This window comes from Microcaecilia unicolor, chromosome 3, assembly GCF_901765095.1.
Source record: "Microcaecilia unicolor chromosome 3, aMicUni1.1, whole genome shotgun sequence".
NCBI classification, from domain to species: Eukaryota; Metazoa; Chordata; class Amphibia; order Gymnophiona; family Siphonopidae; genus Microcaecilia; species Microcaecilia unicolor.
The window spans coordinates 446,954,880-446,975,795 of record NC_044033.1 but is presented as its reverse complement, the minus strand read 5'-3'; the positions used below and the strand labels follow the sequence as shown (position 1 = coordinate 446,975,795).

At 41.9% G+C, this 20,916-nt stretch overlaps 1 protein-coding gene across 1 annotated transcript in view; it reads left to right on the top strand.

Moving 5' to 3' along the window:
- Positions 1-20,916, top strand: part of SNTG2 (syntrophin gamma 2) — a 335,642-nt gene that overhangs the window by 222,311 nt on the left and 92,415 nt on the right. Inside the window, exons 13-14 of the mRNA XM_030195159.1 lie at positions 6,040-6,111; positions 19,521-19,730. Of these exons, the coding sequence (XP_030051019.1) occupies positions 6,040-6,111; positions 19,521-19,730 (282 nt within the window). The remainder of the gene's footprint in view (positions 1-6,039; positions 6,112-19,520; positions 19,731-20,916) is intronic.

Sequence of the window (20,916 nt, the reverse complement as noted above, 5' to 3'; positions counted from 1 at the left end):
AATATTTCTAAATCTAGGTGTATTTTATAGAATACTAGTAAAAAAGGCCCGTTTCTGACACAAATGAAACGGGCGCTAGCAAGGTTTTCCTCGGAGTGTGTGTGTTTGGGAGAGTGTATGTGAGAGTGAGTGTTTGAGAGTCAGAGTGAAAGTGTGAGTCCAATCCATGCTCCTCTGTCACCTGGCCCCTCCATTCATCCCTATCCAGCAATTCCGCTGTCTCCCTGAGGCCTGCCCTGCAATCCATATGCATCCATGGCCATCTGTCCCTTCCATTCATCCCTAACCAGCAATTCCCCTCTCCATGAGTCCTGCCCTTCCAATCCATGCTCCTTTGTCACCTGGCCCCTGCATTTTTCCCTATCCAGCATTTCCCCTCTCTGCCTGAGGCCTGCCCTGCAATCCATATCCATCCATGGCCATCTGTCCCCTCCATTCATCCCTATCCAGCAATTCCCCTCTCCCTGAGTCCTGCCCTTCCAATCCATGCTCCTCTTTCACCTGGCCCCTCCATTCATCCCTATCCAGCAATTCCCCTCTCTGCCTGAGGCCTGCCCTGCAATCCATATGCATCCATGCCCATCTGTGCCCTCCATTCATCCCTATCCAGCAATTCCCCTCTCCCTGAGTCCTGCCCTTCCAATCCATGCCCATCCATGCTCATCTGTCACCTGGCCCCTCTATTTTTCCCTATCCAGCATTTCCCCTCTCTGCCTGAGGCCTGCCCTGCAATCCATAACCATCCATGGCCATCTGTCCCCTCCATTCATCCCTATTCAGCAATTCCCGTCTCCCTGAGTCCTGCCCTTCCAATCCATGCCCATCCATGCTCATCTGTCACCTGGCCCCTCCATTTTTCCCTATCCAGCAATTGCCCTGTCTCCCTGAGGCCTGCCCTGCAATCCATATCCATCCATGCCCATCTGTCCCCTCTATTCATCCCTATCCAGCAATTTCCCTCTCTCCCTGAGTCCTGCCCTCCCAATCCATGCCCATCCATGCTCCTCTGTCCCCTGCCCCCTCCATTCATCCCTTTCCAGCAATTGCCCTCTCTCCCTGAGCCCTGCCCTCCCAATCCATGCCCATCCATGCTCCTCTGTCCCCTGCCGCCTCCATTCATCCTTTTCCAGCAAGTCCCCTGTCTCCCTTCCATGACCCCCCCTTGCATCCATGCTCCTCTCTCTCCCATGTCCCAGCCTGGGCCGCCCTCTTCTTCCCCCCCCCCCTTCGCATCCATGGTGTCGTTTCTCCCCTGCCCTCCCGCTCCCATTGTTTTTCTTCTTCGCTCCCCCCAACATGGTTTTTATTTTTTTTTTCTTGTTTTTAAATGTACCTCCGTGGTTCCGGCAGCGAAGCGTCAGGGAAGGAGGCGGTGCTCCTGACGTCTAGGTTTCCCTTCGCTGTGTTCCGCCTTCTTTTGACGTCATCCTTGACGTCAGAAGAAGGCGGAACACAGCGAAGGGAAGGCTAGACGTTGAGAGCGCCGCCTCCTTCCCTGACGCTTCGCTGCCGAGCGTTGCGATTGGATGAGTGTCATTGCTCCGCCCTCGACGTCATCACGTTTGACGCGTGGGCGGGGCAGACACAATGCGATCTCACCCCCTTCAGTTTTGGTTAACAGAGGCTTCATTCAAACGTTGGAGGTGCGTTTTATATAGAGAGATGTCCAATACCCATTTTCTGCTACTATATTTAGTCATGGCCATTTTCACTAATGAAAACCTGCCTAAATTACATGTGGAATGGGCATATTCCATAACAGTGCACATAAATTCTAGGAATGCCCACAACCTGCCCAGGACCCGCCCATGGCCACATCCCCTTTTCAGATTCACGTCTTAGAATTTACGCACATCACTTTATAGAATATGCTTAGACATTTGTGCACATAAATTCTAATTAATGCTAATTAGTGTCAATAATTGCTCTTAAGCTCAATTATTGGTGCTGATTGGCTTGTTAAACTGATTGCGTACACAAATGCAGAATATGACTGGATTTGCACATGCAATTCAAGTCGCACCATATGGAGTCTGGGAGTAAAGGGCTAGATACCAGTCCTGGTCCCTAAACCAAGGGAAACAGGCTCTGAAATTGTCTCTGAAGCACTGAGGACCTGGATTCTTATAACACTTGACATTTTATGGGGTTTAAGATAAGGTGAACATTTTTAGCTACCCAGCAACTGTAGGGAGACAGTTGTTCAAAGGAGTCAAATCCAGTGACAATGGATCAAGATATACAACTAACTGAATAGCACTTGCATTTTTGGCATTTAGATAGATAGATAGATAGATAGATAGATAGATAGATAGATAGATAGATAGATAGATAGATAGATAGATAGATAGATAGATACTGTTTTTCTATTTATGTATGCACATAATAGGCACATAAACTAAAATTACCCCTATAGTGGGTCTTTCAATACTGACTTCATTATCATCAGAGCCACAACAAAAAGGAGGTAAAAACCCTCACGAAAACGTGAGATATGAGACAAAAAAGTGAGGAGAACAAATGAGGATACCAAAAAATGTATTTATTCATATAAAAATTGACCTGACACGGCCGTGTTTCCTTCCAAAAGGCCTGCCTCAGGGGTCTTTTACAACCTCAGGTAGTGTGAAGTAGAACGTGCACTGTGGGAAAAGTGATGTAGCAGAACCCTCTTGGGTCTCCTCTCTTCAAAAAAAATTTTAACGTAATGGCCAGGAACAAGCCTGTTATATACTCCTCTCCTAAAAAACGTGTGCAATTGCCACATTTTTTTTTATAGCAATTGGCAATTGCACACGTTTTTTAGGAGAGGAGTATAACAGGCTTGTTCCTGGCCATTACGTTAAAATTTTTTTTGAAGAGAGGAGACCCAAGAGGGTTCTGCTACATCACTTTTCCCCACAGTGCATGTTCTACTTCACACTACCTGAGGTTGTAAAAGACCCCTGAGGCAGGCCTTTTGGCCGAAACACGGCCATGTCGGGTCAATTTTTATATGAATAAATACATTTTTTGGTATCCTCATTTGTTCTCCTCACTTTTTTGTTTCATTATCATCAGGTCATATAGATTCTTTTCAGAAATTAGAAAATATTTATTATTATTATTATTATTATTAGGATTTATTTACCACTTTTTTGAAGCAATTCACTCAAGGCGGTGTACAGTAAGAATAGATAAAAAATTAGCAATAGGCAATTACAGCACTAGAAATATTCAAATAACAATACAAAGTATGGTATAGTATACTACTTACAATGTCAACACAATATGTAATAGAACATTATAATCAGTGGTGAGCTGGTAAATGTTTATCAACAGGCTCTCTCCCCGGTCCACCTCTGTGCCCCCCCCCCATCCACCTCTGCGCCCCCACCCCCAAATTGCAGAGCTGGCTATAGCCGGCGAGAGAGCCTTGGGGGGGGGGCAATGCATTACTCTGTCCAGGAAAAAAAATAAATTAAATGCTCCCAGGTTCCAATCTAATTCATGTTTAATGTGGGATAAAATGCCATAAATAAGTAAATAAATATAAACTTTTAACGTTGAGCACCTGATTCTCATAACATGATGTCTATTTTAGAAGCCCTTTACCAGGGGAAAAAAAAATCTCAGCAGTATACCCCAAATGATACAAACCAAATTAGCATACAGACCAGGAATTAGGAGAACAGACAGTCTTGCCAACTCTGAAAAACAATGTGTTTTCAAAATAACAGAACCTAACTGCAAGGCCAAGTGTCTGAATAGGGAACAAACAGATCCCTATTCAGACACTTGGCCTTGCAGTCACACATGCCAAATAGAGATAGCCTCTCTTCAAATTCTTCAAAATTTAACCTGAAATCCTAAGAAGTTAGACTCTGCATGCAGCACAATACCAGAAAAACAGAAAGAAACATATTGCTATACATTGCAAAATATGATAGCAGATGTATATTCTCAAAGTGGACATATTCCAAACACTAAAATGAAAATAAAATGATTTTTTTCTACCATTGTTGTCTGGTGACTTTGTTTTTCTGATCATGCTGGCCCAGTATCTGATTCTGCTGCTCTTTATTTGTCCTCTTAACTCCATTTCCAGGGCTTCCGTTCCATTTATTTCTTTACTTTCCTCCTATCTTCTTCATTTCTTGCCCTACATCCATATGTAAAAGTTGGGTCCTCTGCAGACTTGACTGTCCAGTAGATCCAGCTTCTGCCTATTTTCTCCATCCATGTGCAGTTTTTCTCCTCTCTTCCTTTTCCCTCATCTCATCTCCTTCCTGTATCTTCCCTCCCCTCCATCCATGTCTAGCATTTCTTCTCTCTCCCTTCCCTCTCCTCCATCCATGTCCAGCATTTTTCCTCTCCTCCCTCCATCCGTGTCCAGCATTTCTCCTCTCTCCCCTCCATTCTTGTTCATCTCACTTCCTCTCTCTTCCCTCCCCTCATCCATGTCTAGTATTTCTTCTCTCTCCCTTCCCCTCCATCCATGTGCATCTCCTTCTTGTCTTCCCTCCCCTCCATCCATGTCCAGAATTTCTCCTGCCCTCCCCTCCATCCATGTCCTGAAACTCTCCTCTCTCCCCTGCCCTCCCCTCCATCCACCCATGTCCAGCAACTCTCCTTTCCCCTGTCCTCCATCCATCTATCCATCCATATCCAATAATTCTCCTCTCCCCTGCCCTCCATCCATCTATCCATCCATACCCAGCAATTTTCCTCCCTCTCCTGCCCCCCTCAATCCATCCATCATACATACCCAGCAATTCTCCTCTCTCCCCTGCCCTCCCCTCCATGTTCAGCAATTTCTTCTCTCTTCTCCCCTCCATATCCAGCGATTTTCCTTTGCCCCTATCATCCGCTCCCATCCATGTCCAGTGATTCTCCTCTCTCCCCTGCCCTCCTGCTCCCATGTCCACCTGCCCGCCCTCTTTTCCCCCCAACATCTCCCTTTTTTTCCTGCTACCCTGCATTGTTTAAATCTTTTATTTACCTCCGTTGCAGCGGCCGCAGTGAAAGTCCTGCCCGTCTCTAGCCTTCCCTTCGTTCCCTCTGTGTCCCACCTTCTTTTGATGTCATTTCCTCTGTCCGCGAGGGCGGGACACTGAGAGGGAATGAAGGGAAGGCTAGAGACAGGCAGGGCTTTCACTGCGGCCACTGTGATGGAGGTAAATAAAAGATTTAATGGCCCAGGGCGGCACGGGTGCAGGCAAACGAGGGCTGTGGGAGGTGAGGTAAGCGGTGGTAAGCATGGCTTGTGGTGCCCTCCTGCCGTGCTTACCTCACTTACCGCCGGGTTGCACGCCCTGGAGAGCCGGCTCTCCATGCCAGAACAGCCAGCTCACAAGATGTTAAAAAAAAATTAACAACTGGCTCTTGTGAGCCAGTGTGAGCTGGCTCCAGCACACCACTGATTATAATTGATAGTGAAGGGTAAAACAAAGATGTAACAAATAGATAAGTAAGAGAGTAAGAAAAGTTAGAAAGTAAGGTGACTGATTTAAAGAAAGTTGCACATGAGGTTAGAGAGATGGTTAAATATTATCTCTGCTAGGGTAGGAGTGGATAAACATGTCCTGCTGCAGTATGTGCAGCCTGAGTCACTTGTGTGTATGTGAGTGAGACTAACAAGTTAGTTACTTCTTCCATTAAAGGCCTGGTTGAAGAGCCAAGCTTTCACCTGCTTCCTGAAGTAGAGAGAGTCTTGTGTTAAGTGGAGTCTTTCAGGCAGGTAAACCCATAGCCAGTCAGGTTTTCAGATGCAAACAATGAACAATATGCAGTATAGAAATTTGTATAGAGCAGATCTCCAATGTATGCAGATCTGTCTCATGCGTATTTATTGTGGATATCCAGGAAATCCAATTGGCTGTAAAGTACTCAGAATAGATTTTGGATAACCTGGGATACCATATCAAGAAAACATGCTATATGTTATATATAATGCATTTCTAATGACAACAGTATGAAAATGGGAAACAAATAAGATAAACAGAACTACCTCAGTTTAACAAATATAAATTCTATGGTTTATATTTGTATTTCTGACAGGTTAGCACCTTAGACTGGATACATGCTGAAAAAATCTATAACCTCTGTGAGGTTCTATTTAAACTTCACAAGGTAGGTCATTTTAATAACTATAGGGATAATGATGTGTGTGAATGTCTTTGATTTAACTGAAAATGTTTTCCATATGTTATGGCTAAAATAACACATTTATATTTGAGACAATGAACATGAGAAAGTCAGATGAATGAAATCTGAATTTTATAAGCTTTCTACTGAGTAATCTTAATGTATGTAGAAAAACAAATTATTGAAAAATATTTCATTTTTCACATAATTATGGTACAGCATATAGTTATAATAACTGTCCAGTTTCATTTCAGTTTATTGATGTTGAATTGAGAGGTATTTGCAAATCCAAACTACGGGACCTACTTACTAAGGTGCGCTATCATTTTTAGCATGCGCTAAAAATTAACACTAACTTTTAGCACAGCCTAAAAATGTTAGAGTGCCTATAGCATGGATTAGTAAACAGGGCCCTATATTTATAAAGCAAGAAATAAATGAAAAGGTTAATTCTCTTCACTATTTGGTAGTGAAATCTAACTAGAAATAGATGATATACCTTTATTTCTGTCTATAATTATATAACAGTATCCTTTCTTGTGATTATTGGATCAAATTTCAGTTTATAAGAACATAAGAATAGCCATACTGTGTCAGACCAATGGTCCATCTAGCCCAGTATCCTGTTCCCAATTCCAATAGTGGCCAATCCAGGTCTCAAGTACCTGGCAGAAACCCAATTAGTAACAACATGCCATATTACTAATCCCAGGGCAAGCAGTGGCTTCCCCCATGTCTACCTCAGTAACAGACTAGGGACTTTTCCTCCAGGAACATGCCAAACCTTTTAAAACCCAGATATACTAACCGCTGATACTACATCATCTGGCAATGAGTTCCAGAGCTTAACTATTAATTTAGGGGTCCTTTTACTAAGCTGCTGCAAAAAAATGGCCTGCGACAGTGCAAGTGCATCTTTTAGGCATGCACAGGGACAGTTTTTACTGCATCCTGGAAAAAGGGCCCTTTTTTAAGGAGCCGGAAATGGATGTGCAGCAAAATAAAAACCAGCTCGCGTCCATTTTTGGCCTGAGACCTTAGCACCACCCATTGACTGACTGACTTAGCGTTAACGTCTCATGCGCTACCTGGGTGGTAGGCATGCACCCACTGCCATTATCTCCTGGGCAAGCACCACATGGTAGAAAATAGAAAATATTTTCTAATGCGTGTTTCTGGCACACAGCAAATTCAGAATTACCGCCCGGGGCACATGATAGCCAGGTGGTAATGATGATTTGGCACATGCTAGACAAACGTAAGCCCTTATTTATGTGCCTTTGTAAATCGGCCGCTGAGTGAAAAAATGTCCTATTTATTTTAGAGGTATTACCATGTAACTTCATTGAGCATTCCCTAGTCTTTGTACTTTTAGAAAGAGTAAAAAATCAATTTGCTGATACTTTTTGAGTAATAGTTCGGTTTCTCTAGACTCAAAAGGGGTAAGGGAACAAGTCTATAAGTGGACACCTCCTTTTATCTGCCCTGTTGCTGCACAGTGAACACCCATTGTACAATGATAACTGGGCACACAGATTCTGCTATAGAACCTGTTTAAAAAGGCATACCCTACTGATCCAACTTAAATGCCTAATCTCTGCAACACAACCAAACTAAAGCACATAATGGACATAACACAACTCTTCTGTTCTCCGATTCCCTAATGTGGCTGTGCCACATGAACTTGATCTTACCACAACATCACCCTGTATTTGTTCACACCGGAGATGCAAAGGCCTCTCCGGTACTATGTAAGCCACATTGAGCCTACAAATAAGTGGGGAAATGTGGGATACAAATGTAACAAATAAATAAAAAAATATAACACGGCATCAGTGTGCCTTACATTTAGGCACCCACAATTACACCAGCCATAGATCTGGCATAACTGGGGACACCTAAATGTGAAAAACGCTTGCATGAGTTAAAGTATTTTGTAAGTTGTGTGTAAATGGCAGCAGCTCCCATGCTCCTCCTATGCTCTATTCATGTGTGCACTCCATTGCATGTACACACTTTGGATGCAGATCCCAGATCTGTGCATAAACATATTTGTCAGTTAGGCATTAACAATCAATTATTGGATTTAACAAGCACTTAATTGGCATAATTAGGAGTTATGCATGAATCTGCCCTATACCCTACTCTATAATATGCTAGCCTAAATTTCATAGCATGCAACTTTAAAGGGGGCATGGCCATGGGAGGGGCATGAGCGGGTCAGGGGCATTCCCAGAAATTAAGAGGCCCTTTTACACCTATAGCATGTGTCAAATCGGCGTTACCACTTGGCTAGCGTGTGCGCCTACAAATAAGTGGGAAAATGTGGGATACAAATGTAACAAATAAATAAAAAAATATAACACGGCATCAGTGTGCCTTACATTTAGGCACCCACAATTACACCAGCCATAGATCTGGCATAACTGGGGACACCTAAATGTGAAAAACGCTTGCATGAGTTAAAGTATTTTGTAAGTTGTGTGTAAATGGCAGCAGCTCCCATGCTCCTCCTATGCTCTATTCATGTGTGCACTCCATTGCATGTACACACTTTGGATGCAGATCCCAGATCTGTGCATAAACATATTTGTCAGTTAGGCATTAACAATCAATTATTGGATTTAACAAGCACTTAATTGGCATAATTAGGAGTTATGCATGAATCTGCCCTATACCCTACTCTATAATATGCTAGCCTAAATTTCATAGCATGCAACTTTAAAGGGGGCATGGCCATGGGAGGGGCATGAGCGGGTCAGGGGCATTCCCAGAAATTAAGAGGCCCTTTTACACCTATAGCATGTGTCAAATCGGCGTTACCACTTGGCTAGCGTGTGCGCCCAGTGGTAATTCCAAGTTTGGCACATGTTGAAAACCCGAGGTAGAAAATAATTTTCTATTTTCTGTTGTGGGGGCTTTCCTGGCGCTAATCGCCAGTTGGCATGTGCTGGACAGTTACCATGTGGTAATGCGTGAGCCCTTACTGCTATGTCAATGGCTCATATTAAGGGCTCAGGCCGTAAATAGACGTACACTGGTTTTCATTTTGCCACACGTCTATTTCCATGCTCCCCACAGTAAAAAATAGAAAATGATTTTCTGCTGCGGTAAACAGCATGCACCAACTTCAAAACTACCAAAGGGCGCCCATGCTACCCCTGCAGTAGGGTCAATTTGGTGAATGCTACCCATGCGTTAGCCCTACCATGGCTTAGTAAAAGAGCCACGAAATGCACTAGGCTAATATTCTATAAAGGATGCACTGCAGTGGCTTACAAACTGAAATTTGATTCAATAATTACAAGAAAAGATGCTGTTTTTACAAGTGCTGGTAAAAGCCTCTAGGAATGACATGTTTTCTATAGCCTGGTCACTTAAGTTTGAGTATGCTCGGAATGTTATCCACAGCTGTTTCCGAGCATGTTTTTGAAAACAATAAGGCAGAGTAGCTACTGTACACTTGCTGTAGGTAGAAGGAAGGTAGACCTAGAAAAGTGCAAGAAGATATAAGAAAAGAGAAACACACAGTGAAGACAAAATCAGCTTCTCAGAGAAAATAAAAAGAATGAGGGAAAGGGAAAATGTGATTTTGCGAGAGTGTCTGTTAAAAAACAACTTCATATGTATCTGTCAAAAGTAACCAAAAGCCATAACCTTATAAACTTTAACTTTTTTATTTCATTTATGATAAGATGTTTCTAACATTATCTACAGGACCATAATTTGTATAATGCACTGCTTCTGAATTTTAGGAGTCCAATTATTTACCAGCATTAAAATCAGCATACTGCATGAGTTACCTGCAGTTTAAAATGCCAATAAGAAATCAAGTTAGATTGCCTCATGGACTATATAGAATTAGTGACATGCTTGGTTGGAAAACACTGCCTCTTGGCTTTCTTTACAGTGACCCCTCAATATCTTCTGTGAGTAACTTAACCCTTATGCGCTGTGGCATTTTATCAACCACCAATACCTGTCCTGCAACCTGTGGGAACGATCAGAACCCATGCAGGATATGAAACACAGGCAGGAAAGATTTGTGCATAATCATGGCTAAGATTTGTGAAAGAGCCTTTATTTTCCTTCATAAGAGCATTTTGCCTTAAATATTTTGAATTTACACAATGTTAGGAAAACCTTTGTCCTCAATGAACTATTTTCTTAGAAATTATTTTGCGCTGTATAATTAAATTGCACTTCTTTCTGAAGTGCTCAAGCGTGTGTTCGTGTCCTTTCCTATTCCAAGCAGAAGTGTAGGATGATGTGTTACTCAAAAGTCCATGGGTAAACTTTCTTCAGTATTATCATTCATAAATCTCTTCCATCTGTAAACCTTACTGCTTGCTGTTAGCTACATCCTCTGAACAGGACGTTTGTTAAAATGCTAACATCAGACCTAAAGAAGCTTTTATTAGATTCATAACAAGGTGTGGATGGAGGAGTACATCCCATTGTATTTTCTATACATCCAATAAAGTATCATTTGCATATAATAATCTCTCATTTATCTACATGTATGTACTAGTTTGTACCCACTAGCTAGCTTTTTCTGGGGCCTTAATGCAAAGCATGTTAATTTGTATGCACACTAAGTAGGGGGTAATTCTATAAAAGGGAATCTATTTTTAGGTATCAAGAAGGTGCCTGTTTGGAGCCTGTTCTATAAAGAACAGTAGGTTCCTACTTTTCTTACAGAATACTTGCATAAACAGGTAAAATTACACCAAAATTGGTTAAAGGCATGTACATTACACTATTCTTTATCAAGCCACACTAGCAGCTACCAGTGTGGGATAAAAGATGCTCTAATTTATTAGGGATGTGCAGACAAAAAAACAATGTTTTGTTTAGTTTCCTATGTCATTTGCAGCTTTTTCATTTTGTTTTGCTTTGCTTTTATAATATTTTGTTACAAGGCAATTTTGTTAAGTTTGTTTACTGCTCCAAACAGCTTGTGAGAAACCACCCCAGCCCTCTTGATCACAACTCAGATTCCCAGTGACAACTCACATCCATTCCTTCATGCATTTAAGAAAAGGCACTACTTTGACAGATCCTTTTGTAAAATGCTGGCAGAATTTGAGACAGTCTGACCTGAATTGTCTCAATTTTGATATCTACATTCTAAAATCCACCTTACTAGGTTAAGTTTCAGTACTGGCAGTAACTTTAAGTGGCAACCACCTCAACTGACCAATTTTTTTATCCCTTCAAGAAAGCCTAATAGTACCTAGCATTTTATTTGCTTTTTTGGATCTGCAGTACATAAGTGGAGAATTTCAACTTATTATCCACAATTTCAAGAATCTTTTCTTGAGTAGTGACCCCTAATATGGAACCCTACATCAAATACATGTCGTTTGGATTATGTTTCCCTATGTGCATCGCTTTGCACTTTCACACATTAAATTTAATCTGCCATTTATATTTCTAGTCTTATGAGATCACCCTGCAATTCCTTAAACAGAAACATGAACCCTCTCAGTAGTACCAGAATACTACTTGAGGACACCAGTGCCATTTTGAACCAAGCACTGGCAAGGTCAGGAGTGACTGGGAATCACTCTTTCATGAACCCACTAGGAACCAGAAATTTATTAAGGTAGGCTTAGGAGAGCCTTTGTGAGTGTGGGAAGCCTAGTAGGGGGAGGGAACCTTTTTTACGGGGGGAGGGATTTATTTCAGTGATTAGAGAGTCTTCAGTGATGGAGGGCACAATGGGGGGGGGGAGGATTCAAGATAGGAGGCTCATATTGGGGAGCTTCTATTGTGGGGGCCCTTATTTAGGAGGAGGCTCAGAAGAGGGTATGTGCTTGGGGTGGGGTGACGATCACCTTGATGATTCTATGTATAGCATCTTTAAGATTCAGCCCAGGAGCACTGGGCCATGGCTTTGCAGCCCGATGCTTCCCAACCCATGGCATAATGCTGGCATTGCATAATTGCAATCAATGTTATGTATATACCATGTAAGTCAGAAGCCTTCTATACTGTAATATCACAGATTGGTGACTCCCATGGTAAATCAAGATGCAGTAAAAACATGACTTTTACCACACCTTGATAATTCCCCACCCCCATCCCCACCATTACCACGAATATATACACTATCCAGGTAATTCCTGGGACAGCCCATGCTCCATATATACTTCGTGCTGGCATCATAATGAACAGTGGTCATGACACAGGATAATTAGGGTATTGGGGACTCACTGGCAGCAGATGTGAAGATATGCAGTTTGAAGATGGCGTGAGATAAGTTGATTGAAATATTCACCTGTTTGGGATTACAGTGTCTGTGATTTGTTTTTTCTAACCTGTGGACGTACAAGTGGTTTTTTTGCTCTGTTTTGGGAATGAAAAAGATTTATGGACACCACGGATAGTGGAGTTTTTTCTGATCTGTGCTGGTGTATTGTGCTTTAACGCCTTAAACCTTTGGTGGCTTGAGTGGTAACACTGAGATCTTTTTTCTCCACTTTTTTGAGTGTGCTGGTCAAATGGTTCCTGCTACAGTTAATTCATTTGTTTGGTATATAGATCTTTGTTTGATACAGATTTTCTTATTAAAAATTTTCTTAGCTCGTGTGAATTTGAGTCATTATCCAAATAATGCCAAAATGGTCATTAACGAAGACCCAGCCAGAGGCACTTATCCAGAGAGCAGGTGCTGCCATCAGGATAAATGGTTTTAATATTTGCCATAAGTTAAAGCAAAATTCCTCATGGAATTTTTATCAGAGTGGCACAGTTGTTTCAGTGACATTTTCTCTCTTTAATTGCAAGAAATTAAATCTTTGCACAAAGAATATGGAGGAAGATTCAGTAAATGGCACCCAAGGTTAGACGCAGGGAAGATCTATGTTAAGCCATTATTCTAGGCTATATAGAGAGAGGTGTGACCAGCAGAAGAAAAGAGGTGTTGATGCCCCTGTACAAGTCGTTGGTGAGGCCCACCTGGAGTATTGTGTTCAGTTTTGGAGGCCGTATCTTGCTAAGGATGTAAAACGAATTGAAGCGGTGCAAAGAAAAGCTACGAGGATGGTGTGGGATTTGCATTACAAGACGTAAGAGGAGAGACTTGCGGACCTGAACATGTATACCCTGGAGGAAAGGAGGAACAGGGGTGATATGATACAGACGTTCAAATATTTGAAAGGTATTAATCCGCAAACAAACCTTTTCCGGAGATGTGAAGGCGGTAGAACGAGAGGGCATGAAATGAGATTGAAGGGGGGCAGACTGAAGAAGAATGTCAGGAAGTATTTTTTCACGAAGAGGGTGGTGGATACTTGGAATGCCCTCCCGCGGGAGGTAGTGGAGATGAAAACGGTAACGGAATTCAAACATGAGTGGGATAAACATAAAGGAATCCTGTGCAGAAGGAAGGGATCCTCAGGAGCTTAGCCTAGAATGGGTGGCAGAGCTGGTGGTTGGGAGGCGGGACTAGTGCTGGGCAGACTTATACGGTCTGTGCCGGGGCTGGTGGTTGGGCGGCGGGGATAGTGCTGGGCAGAATTATACGGTCTGTGCCAGACCTGGTGGTGGGAGGCAGGGATAGTGCTGGGCAGACTTATACGGTCTGTGCCAGACCTGGTGGTGGGAGGCGGGGATAGGGCTGGCCAGACTTATACGGTCTGTGCACTGAAGAGGACAGTACAAATAAAAAAGTAGCACATATGAATTTATCTTCTTGGGCAGACTGGATGGACCGTGCAGGTCTTTTTCTGCCGTCATCTACTATGTTTACTATGTTTACTATTCTGCAAAGGGCATTCTACGTGGAACAACCTTTACAGAATACTTCCTTAATACATATCTCATGCCTAAATTTGGGTATAAGCACACCTCTTGCCAAAAGCTGGTGTAAATGCTGGTGTCTAACTAATGGCAGTGGAATGCATAAATAACATTATTCTATAACATCACGTCTAAATTCTGGGAACACCCCTGACCCATCCATGACTCTCCCATGGCCATGCTCCACTGGAATTGCATTCAAGAGAAGTTAGGTGCTCCATTTACAGAATAGGGGCATAGGTCAGTTACACAAACAACTGTTAGTGCCAGTTAGTGCTTGTTAAGGTCAATTGTTGGTAGTTATCTCTAGTTAAGTGCCAATTTAGTGTCATTTATCTAATATGCTACATGTGTAACTGATCCTATTTTATAACTGGATGTGCATTTGCGCACCCAACTTTAGTCACCATTTATAGAATTTGGGAGATGATGTTTCCATATTGTTCATGTGCCTATCTCAGGGGTACTCAAACCTGCTCTGGGGGTCTAGGCCAATCTGGTTTTGAGAATATCCCTAATGAATATGCATGTACAGTACTCTCACAACTATGTATACTATTTTAATACATTGACAGGCTCATTTTCGAAAGAGATGGACGTCCAAAAAGTGACATAAATCAGCACTTGGACGTTCAAATCGGTATAATCGAAACCCAAATTTGGATGTCTTTATCGGAAGTCCATCGCAAGGACATCGAAATCTCAAGGGGGCATATCGGAGGCGTATTTGAGGCGGGACTTGGCCGTTCCTAAGACTTGGACGTCTTTGAGCCATAATGGAACAAAGACGTCCAGGACTAAATCTTGGATATTTTCACCCAGACCTGTTTTTATTATGAAACAGGCACAAAAAGGTGCCCGAAATGACCAGATGACCACTGGAGGGAATCGGGGATGACCTCCCGTTACTCCCCCAGTGGTCACTAACCCCCTCCCACCCTCAAGAAACATGATTTAAAATATTACTTGTCAGCCTCAGATGTCAGCCTCAGATGTCATACTCAGGTCCATGACAGCGCATGCAGGTCCCTGGAGTAGTTTAGTAGTAGGTGCAGTGCACCTCAGACAGGTGGACCCAGGCCCATACCCCCCCACCACCTGTTACATTTGTGGAGGAAACAGCAAGCTCTCCAAAATCCACCAAAAACTCTCTGAACCCACATCTAGGTGCCCTCTTCACCCGTAAGGGCTATGGTAGTGGTGTACAGTTGGGGTAGTGGGGTTTGGGGAGGCTCAACACACAAGGTAAGGGAGCTGTGTACCTGGGAGCAGTTTATGAAGTCCACTGCAGTGCCCCCTAGGGTGCCCGATTGCTAGTGTACTAAAAATGCTGGCTCCTCCCACGTCCAAATGGCTTGAATTTGGACATTTTAGACTTGGACGTCTTTGGTTTCGAAAATGGCCAAAAATCAAAGACGTCCAAATCCAAGGACGTCCAAATCCAAGGACATCCAACTTATTTTCAAACACAAAGATGGACATCCATCTTTTTTCGAAAATGACCTTTTCCCCACCTACGAATTTGAACATTCTACAAAGACGTCCAAATTCCAACTTAGTCGTTTCTTTTGAAAATGCCCCTCTATATATTACAAAATGTATTAAAATATCATAACAGAGGTATTATCATAGTACTGTTTCTTCAAATATATATAAATACTGAACTTCATTAAAGACATATACCCCTACACCCTACTATTCGGACTAGACCTCACTCCTACACGCAATAGTGTCTGTAAGCCAATTCACAATATCAAAATATGGCTTGTCCAATCTTCAAATGATGTTTCATAAATCACATGACAGTATGTTTTCCCATCATCATCATCCGAGCATTGTGTGAACCAAATCTGTCTGTCAGATGAGCAAACCACACTTCCAAGATCTAAGGTGTGGTACAAAACACACTAAGTCCTGAAGTTGCTGTGAATAATCACAAAGTTGCTAAAGCCCGTTTTCTACAAACACTGAACCCAACACGATCTGTGTTTCGCTCCATCATGTGTCATCAGGGGTCGGACATCTTAACAACATAGTATTGGCTCACAGGCGGGAACAAACTCACTTCAAGCCCACACGCTGCATGGCGGGCCTACCAAGGAAGCCCACACATGTGCATGCATAATGAATATGCATGAGAGAGATTTGCACACATGTGCATGCATAATGAATATGCATGAGAGGATTTGCATGCCTTTCACTTCCATTATGTGCAAATTTTTCTCACGTATGTTCATTAGAAATATCCTGAAAATCCAACTGGCCTGTGGACCCCTTTGAGTATCCCTGATCTATCTGATGGCTCATTGGCAATGCTATGTACTTCCAAGCAGGAGACTCAGATTTTATTTCTGAGTAATGTAACTGCTTTTCAGGCTGCCGAGGACTGATGATGTTGCAGATAATGTGTTTATGGTTCATGGCTTGGATAGGAACCCTAGTAAATCTCTAGAGTGATTCAGAGTTATTGCATACCACATTCCTGGTCGAAAATTACTGCAGCAATGACTGCTAGATGGGAGGGAACCTTAAAAATGTGAGTAGAAAAAGAATCTGAGCGCTTGGAAATGATAACTCTTAAGACACATTAATACCTATAAAGCACAACTATGATTTAGCTGAAAGTCCAAATCAGCTGAAGGAAGCTGACAAACCCTTCTCAAAACAAAAAGAAAATTGTAAGCAAATTGACTTGCAGGCTTTTCCTTCTGTTTTGCCCCAAAGCTTCAATCTAGCCATAATGTCTTAATGGATGCATGAATGTTACCTTATTTCAGATTATTCAAGAATATAATGTACTGCTACCACTTCAATCATTTTTATGTATGTTTGATTGTTGATCTTAATATAAATGACAATTTTAGCAAGCAGTAGTTTTTAACTATCAAGACTTTATCAATGCTGATTTGTTGCTCAGGTCTTCTTCCAATTTATTCTGGTAGGTTAATCTCAAGGACAATCCATTTTAACTGCAAAATTGTTTTATTGTCCTTTTCACTATGGGAATGAAATGTAACATAAATTACCTTCAACTAGTATTAAATCTTTATGTCCTTGGCATTTTAATGCATGAATACTTAATTTCCATTTTGAGTGAATATATTGAGTAATACACAAGTACAGAAGTGTACCCTACTTTTGTTTCTGTTGACATGCTAGTACAAATGATCAGGATATAAAATAAATTATGCTGAAACAAAATCTGTAAAGGAAATTAAAACTCGTTTCCTTTGGGTACTCTCTGCAAGTTGATACGTAGAGCAAATTTACCTTACTCAGAGGCAGTATAAGAAGATTATATTTCTTTGGTATCTCAAACAAAAAGCTTCTGACTTGCTAATTTTACCTTGTATTATACATCACAAGCATGATTTAAAAGGTATGAATTCAAATATTTTAAGTAGCCATGCAGTATGAATTTATTCACTGACAAAATAAAATTGACATAGCAAATTAAGGGCCTCTTTTACTAGACTGTGCTAGTGATCCTTCTCTTATATGAGCACGCAATTCTGGAATACACTACCACGCAACCTGAAAACGATCCACGAACTAACCGACTTCCGCAAACTATTGAAGACTCACCTATTTGAGAAAACTTATTGCAAGGATCAAAACACATGATGTCTATACACACTAATAGAAATGCATCAATACACTCTCTTCTGAGTTCTCTTCCCCCGTATCTTCACCACACTTAAAACTCTACCCACAGATAAAATTGTTATACCCTAATGTTCTCTTACTATTGTTTTATCGTCCTATCAATTCCCCATTGTTACATTCCATTGTTATACTCCATTGCTCTATTCCCAAATGATATTTTGACTTTGACTTTGTCTTCCCCATAACTCTTCACTATGTAACCCATAATTGTACTGCAACAAATTGTATTTCCATCATTCACAATGTATTGTAAGCCACACTGAGCCCGCAAATAGGTGGGAAAATGCGGGATACAAATGTAATAAATAAATAAATAAATAAAATAAATAAATCCCCATGCTGCAAATGTGATGTAGCCCATTCAGAATGAATGGGCTGCATTACATGTTTTGTGTATGGTGTACAGCGCTGCATATGCCTTGTAGCGCTATAGAAATTATAAATAGTAGTAATAGTAGTAGTAGTAATGTACCATGCCGGGAATCGCTAGTGTGGTTTAGTAAAAGAGGTCCTAACTGATTCCTGTGACTGAACCCCTGATGTTAGTCATACTGATTGTAAGAAAAAAAAAGCCTAAGGTTTTATTTTACTATATTTAAAAATGGTAAAAGAATTCCTTCTGAATCAATCAATTGTTCTCCCAGTATTTTTTTTCCAAAACCTCATTCATCCAGTGGACACATTGGACTGTAAGCATGCCTTAAAATACTACTTTCATGCAATACAACAAATAGTGAAACAACCCAGCACTTACCACACTTTAAATAAGTGTAATGGTTAAAGACATTCAAAATGTGTAGAAAGCTTATACACTTACATGGTGACTCGTTTCACACAGGGACATTGGTCCAAAATTTTTACTAATAATCTCATAATATCTTTTTTAAAATGTTCACTTTATCTCTACAAATTATTGGATTTTTACTTAGGCGAGCTGGCATTTTTAGCGCGTGCTAAAAATAGGCACGTGCTAACTGCTAAAGACGCCCATAGGAATACATAGGCGTCTTTAGCTTTTAACGCACACCTATTTTTAGCGTGTGCTAAAAACGTCAGTGCGCCTAAGTAAAAGACCCCCTAAGTCACATCTTAATAATGGGACTGAACTTGGGAGTCACACGTGAGGGCAGTTCTTCACCTGCTTGTCTATGGAGAAAGCAAAATTGCTTAACTATAACGGGGAATGCAGGCTCTCTATCATCCCTCTACTCCACTAATCATATTTTCCAACACAGTTGCCAGCAAATGGGTTTTCTGAAGCTTTAGAAGAGAATGCTAATCTCCTGGGGGAGCTGTAATGGGTAACATCTCCTATATGTATTAAAATTGTATTCTCATAGCAATTATGATTTAGGAGAGGGATTCCAAGAAAATACAAGCAGTAGCCTAACAAGTCAATGAAGGAGACCTTCTTCATGAGTACAGAGAAAGAACAAAACCTTTTTATCCACTGAGCAATCACATTGCATTGTGTTTATGCCATACTTAAATCCTAATACATGTTGCTATTTCAGGCTGGTTTGGTTTTGACCATAGCTGTTAGGGTGCCTTTGTGATACCATCAATCATTGTGCAAGCAGCTGACTCTGTGACATCAATCATAACCAAGCAGAGATCACATTCTAACTCTGGAGAGACATTAGTAGCTCAAATTAAAAAAAATTACCTAGTGCTACCTTGACATATATAAAATTCTGATTCTATACGGTTGTTATTGGGCCCATATATTAGATGTGTATACATATGTATCACAAAATTGAAATATAAGGCATTCTGCTTTTATTTTTCAACTGCAATGTGACATATTTAGACAAAATTTAAATTATATTACTGACAAATACTGAATATGCATATTTACTAAACAAAGGATATTTTTCCAACAAGCTAGACAATAAATGTCACTTGCAAAGCATGTCTTTCAGGTCTGGTTTGCTGATGACTGCTGGCTACAAGCAAACTTATATTTAGCTCTTCATCATGACTATGAACTTGAAGACCAGAGGCCATATTGTTTCAGCGTTTTAGTTGGACAAGGAAAGAGACATTACTTCAGTGTTGAGTTGGGTAGTGAATTAGCAATATGGGAGAAATCATTCCAGACTGCAACCTTCATGGAAGTCCAAAGAACAGGGGTAAGTAATATCATCTTTACTACTGAAATACATCCAGTACAGAATTCAAACTTAGAAACTATAGTAGGTTGAAAACAAAGTAGTTAGTATAATAAAACAGTAATTTCACATTTTAACATTGAATTAAGAGTAGTGAGGTGACAAAATCTTTCCTCTGTTATTCTTTTACTAGCCGTTGAGCCCGTAAAAACGGGCTAGTAAAGGAAGGGGGGGGTTGAAAGCCCCCCCCCCTGGATAGGTCACCGCCGCCCCTCCCCCCCCGGAGTCGCCCCCCCCCCCGGAGTCCCCTCCGCCACCCCTCCACCCGGGCCGGGTACCTGGCTTCACTATTCAAACCGCCGGAACACAGCACACAGCTCATCTGAGCTGCCGTCGGCCTTCCTTCTGCTCTGCGTGTGTTCAGCCCTCATGTGACGTAACGTCGGCCAACGGCAGCTCAGATGAGCTGTGTGCTGCGTTCTGGCGGTTTGAATAGTGAAGCCGGGTACCCGGGCCGGGTGGAGGGTGGGTGGCAGCGGCGACTCCGGGTGGGTGGGGGGAGCGGTAGTGGCAACCCTGGGGGGGGAGCGGTGGCGACAGCGGTTCCCTCACTCGCAGGTGTGCAGGTTCCCTCTCTGTCACGCCCCCGTCATCTACTGCGCATTTGCGAGTGAGTACGCCTCTTGCCATTTATATGTTTGATATTGAAATTTTAGGGAAGAGAATACAAGCCCTCTCCAAAGGTATGCCCCCTTCTTGAAGATCCTCCCCCCCCCCCCCCCCAGAACAGACACTCTCCTGAAAGAACACTGCCAACAAGCACTCCCTCCATCTGTAGTCCCCTATGGCCTACTTAAAAGCATCTTTGGAAGACTGAATGGGAGCAATTTCTACTTGTTTCTACCCATGCTGGCTCAGAGTTACTACCACTACTACTACTACTACTACTATTTAGCATTTCTATAGTGCTACAAAGCATGTGCAGCGCTGCACAAACATAGAAGAAAGACAGTCCCTGCTCAAAGAGTTCAGAATAACTGCTGCGACCTCTAGTGATAATACTGCCAGCTGTTTTGAACCCAAAGCCAGCATGGGCAGGAATAAGTAAAGATGTATCCTTCCCCAGGGGTGCCTTCAGGTAGGCCCAGGGGGGCTAAATTGTTTAGGGTGGGGGTCAGGTGGGGGAATGTTGTTAGAGGGGGTACCA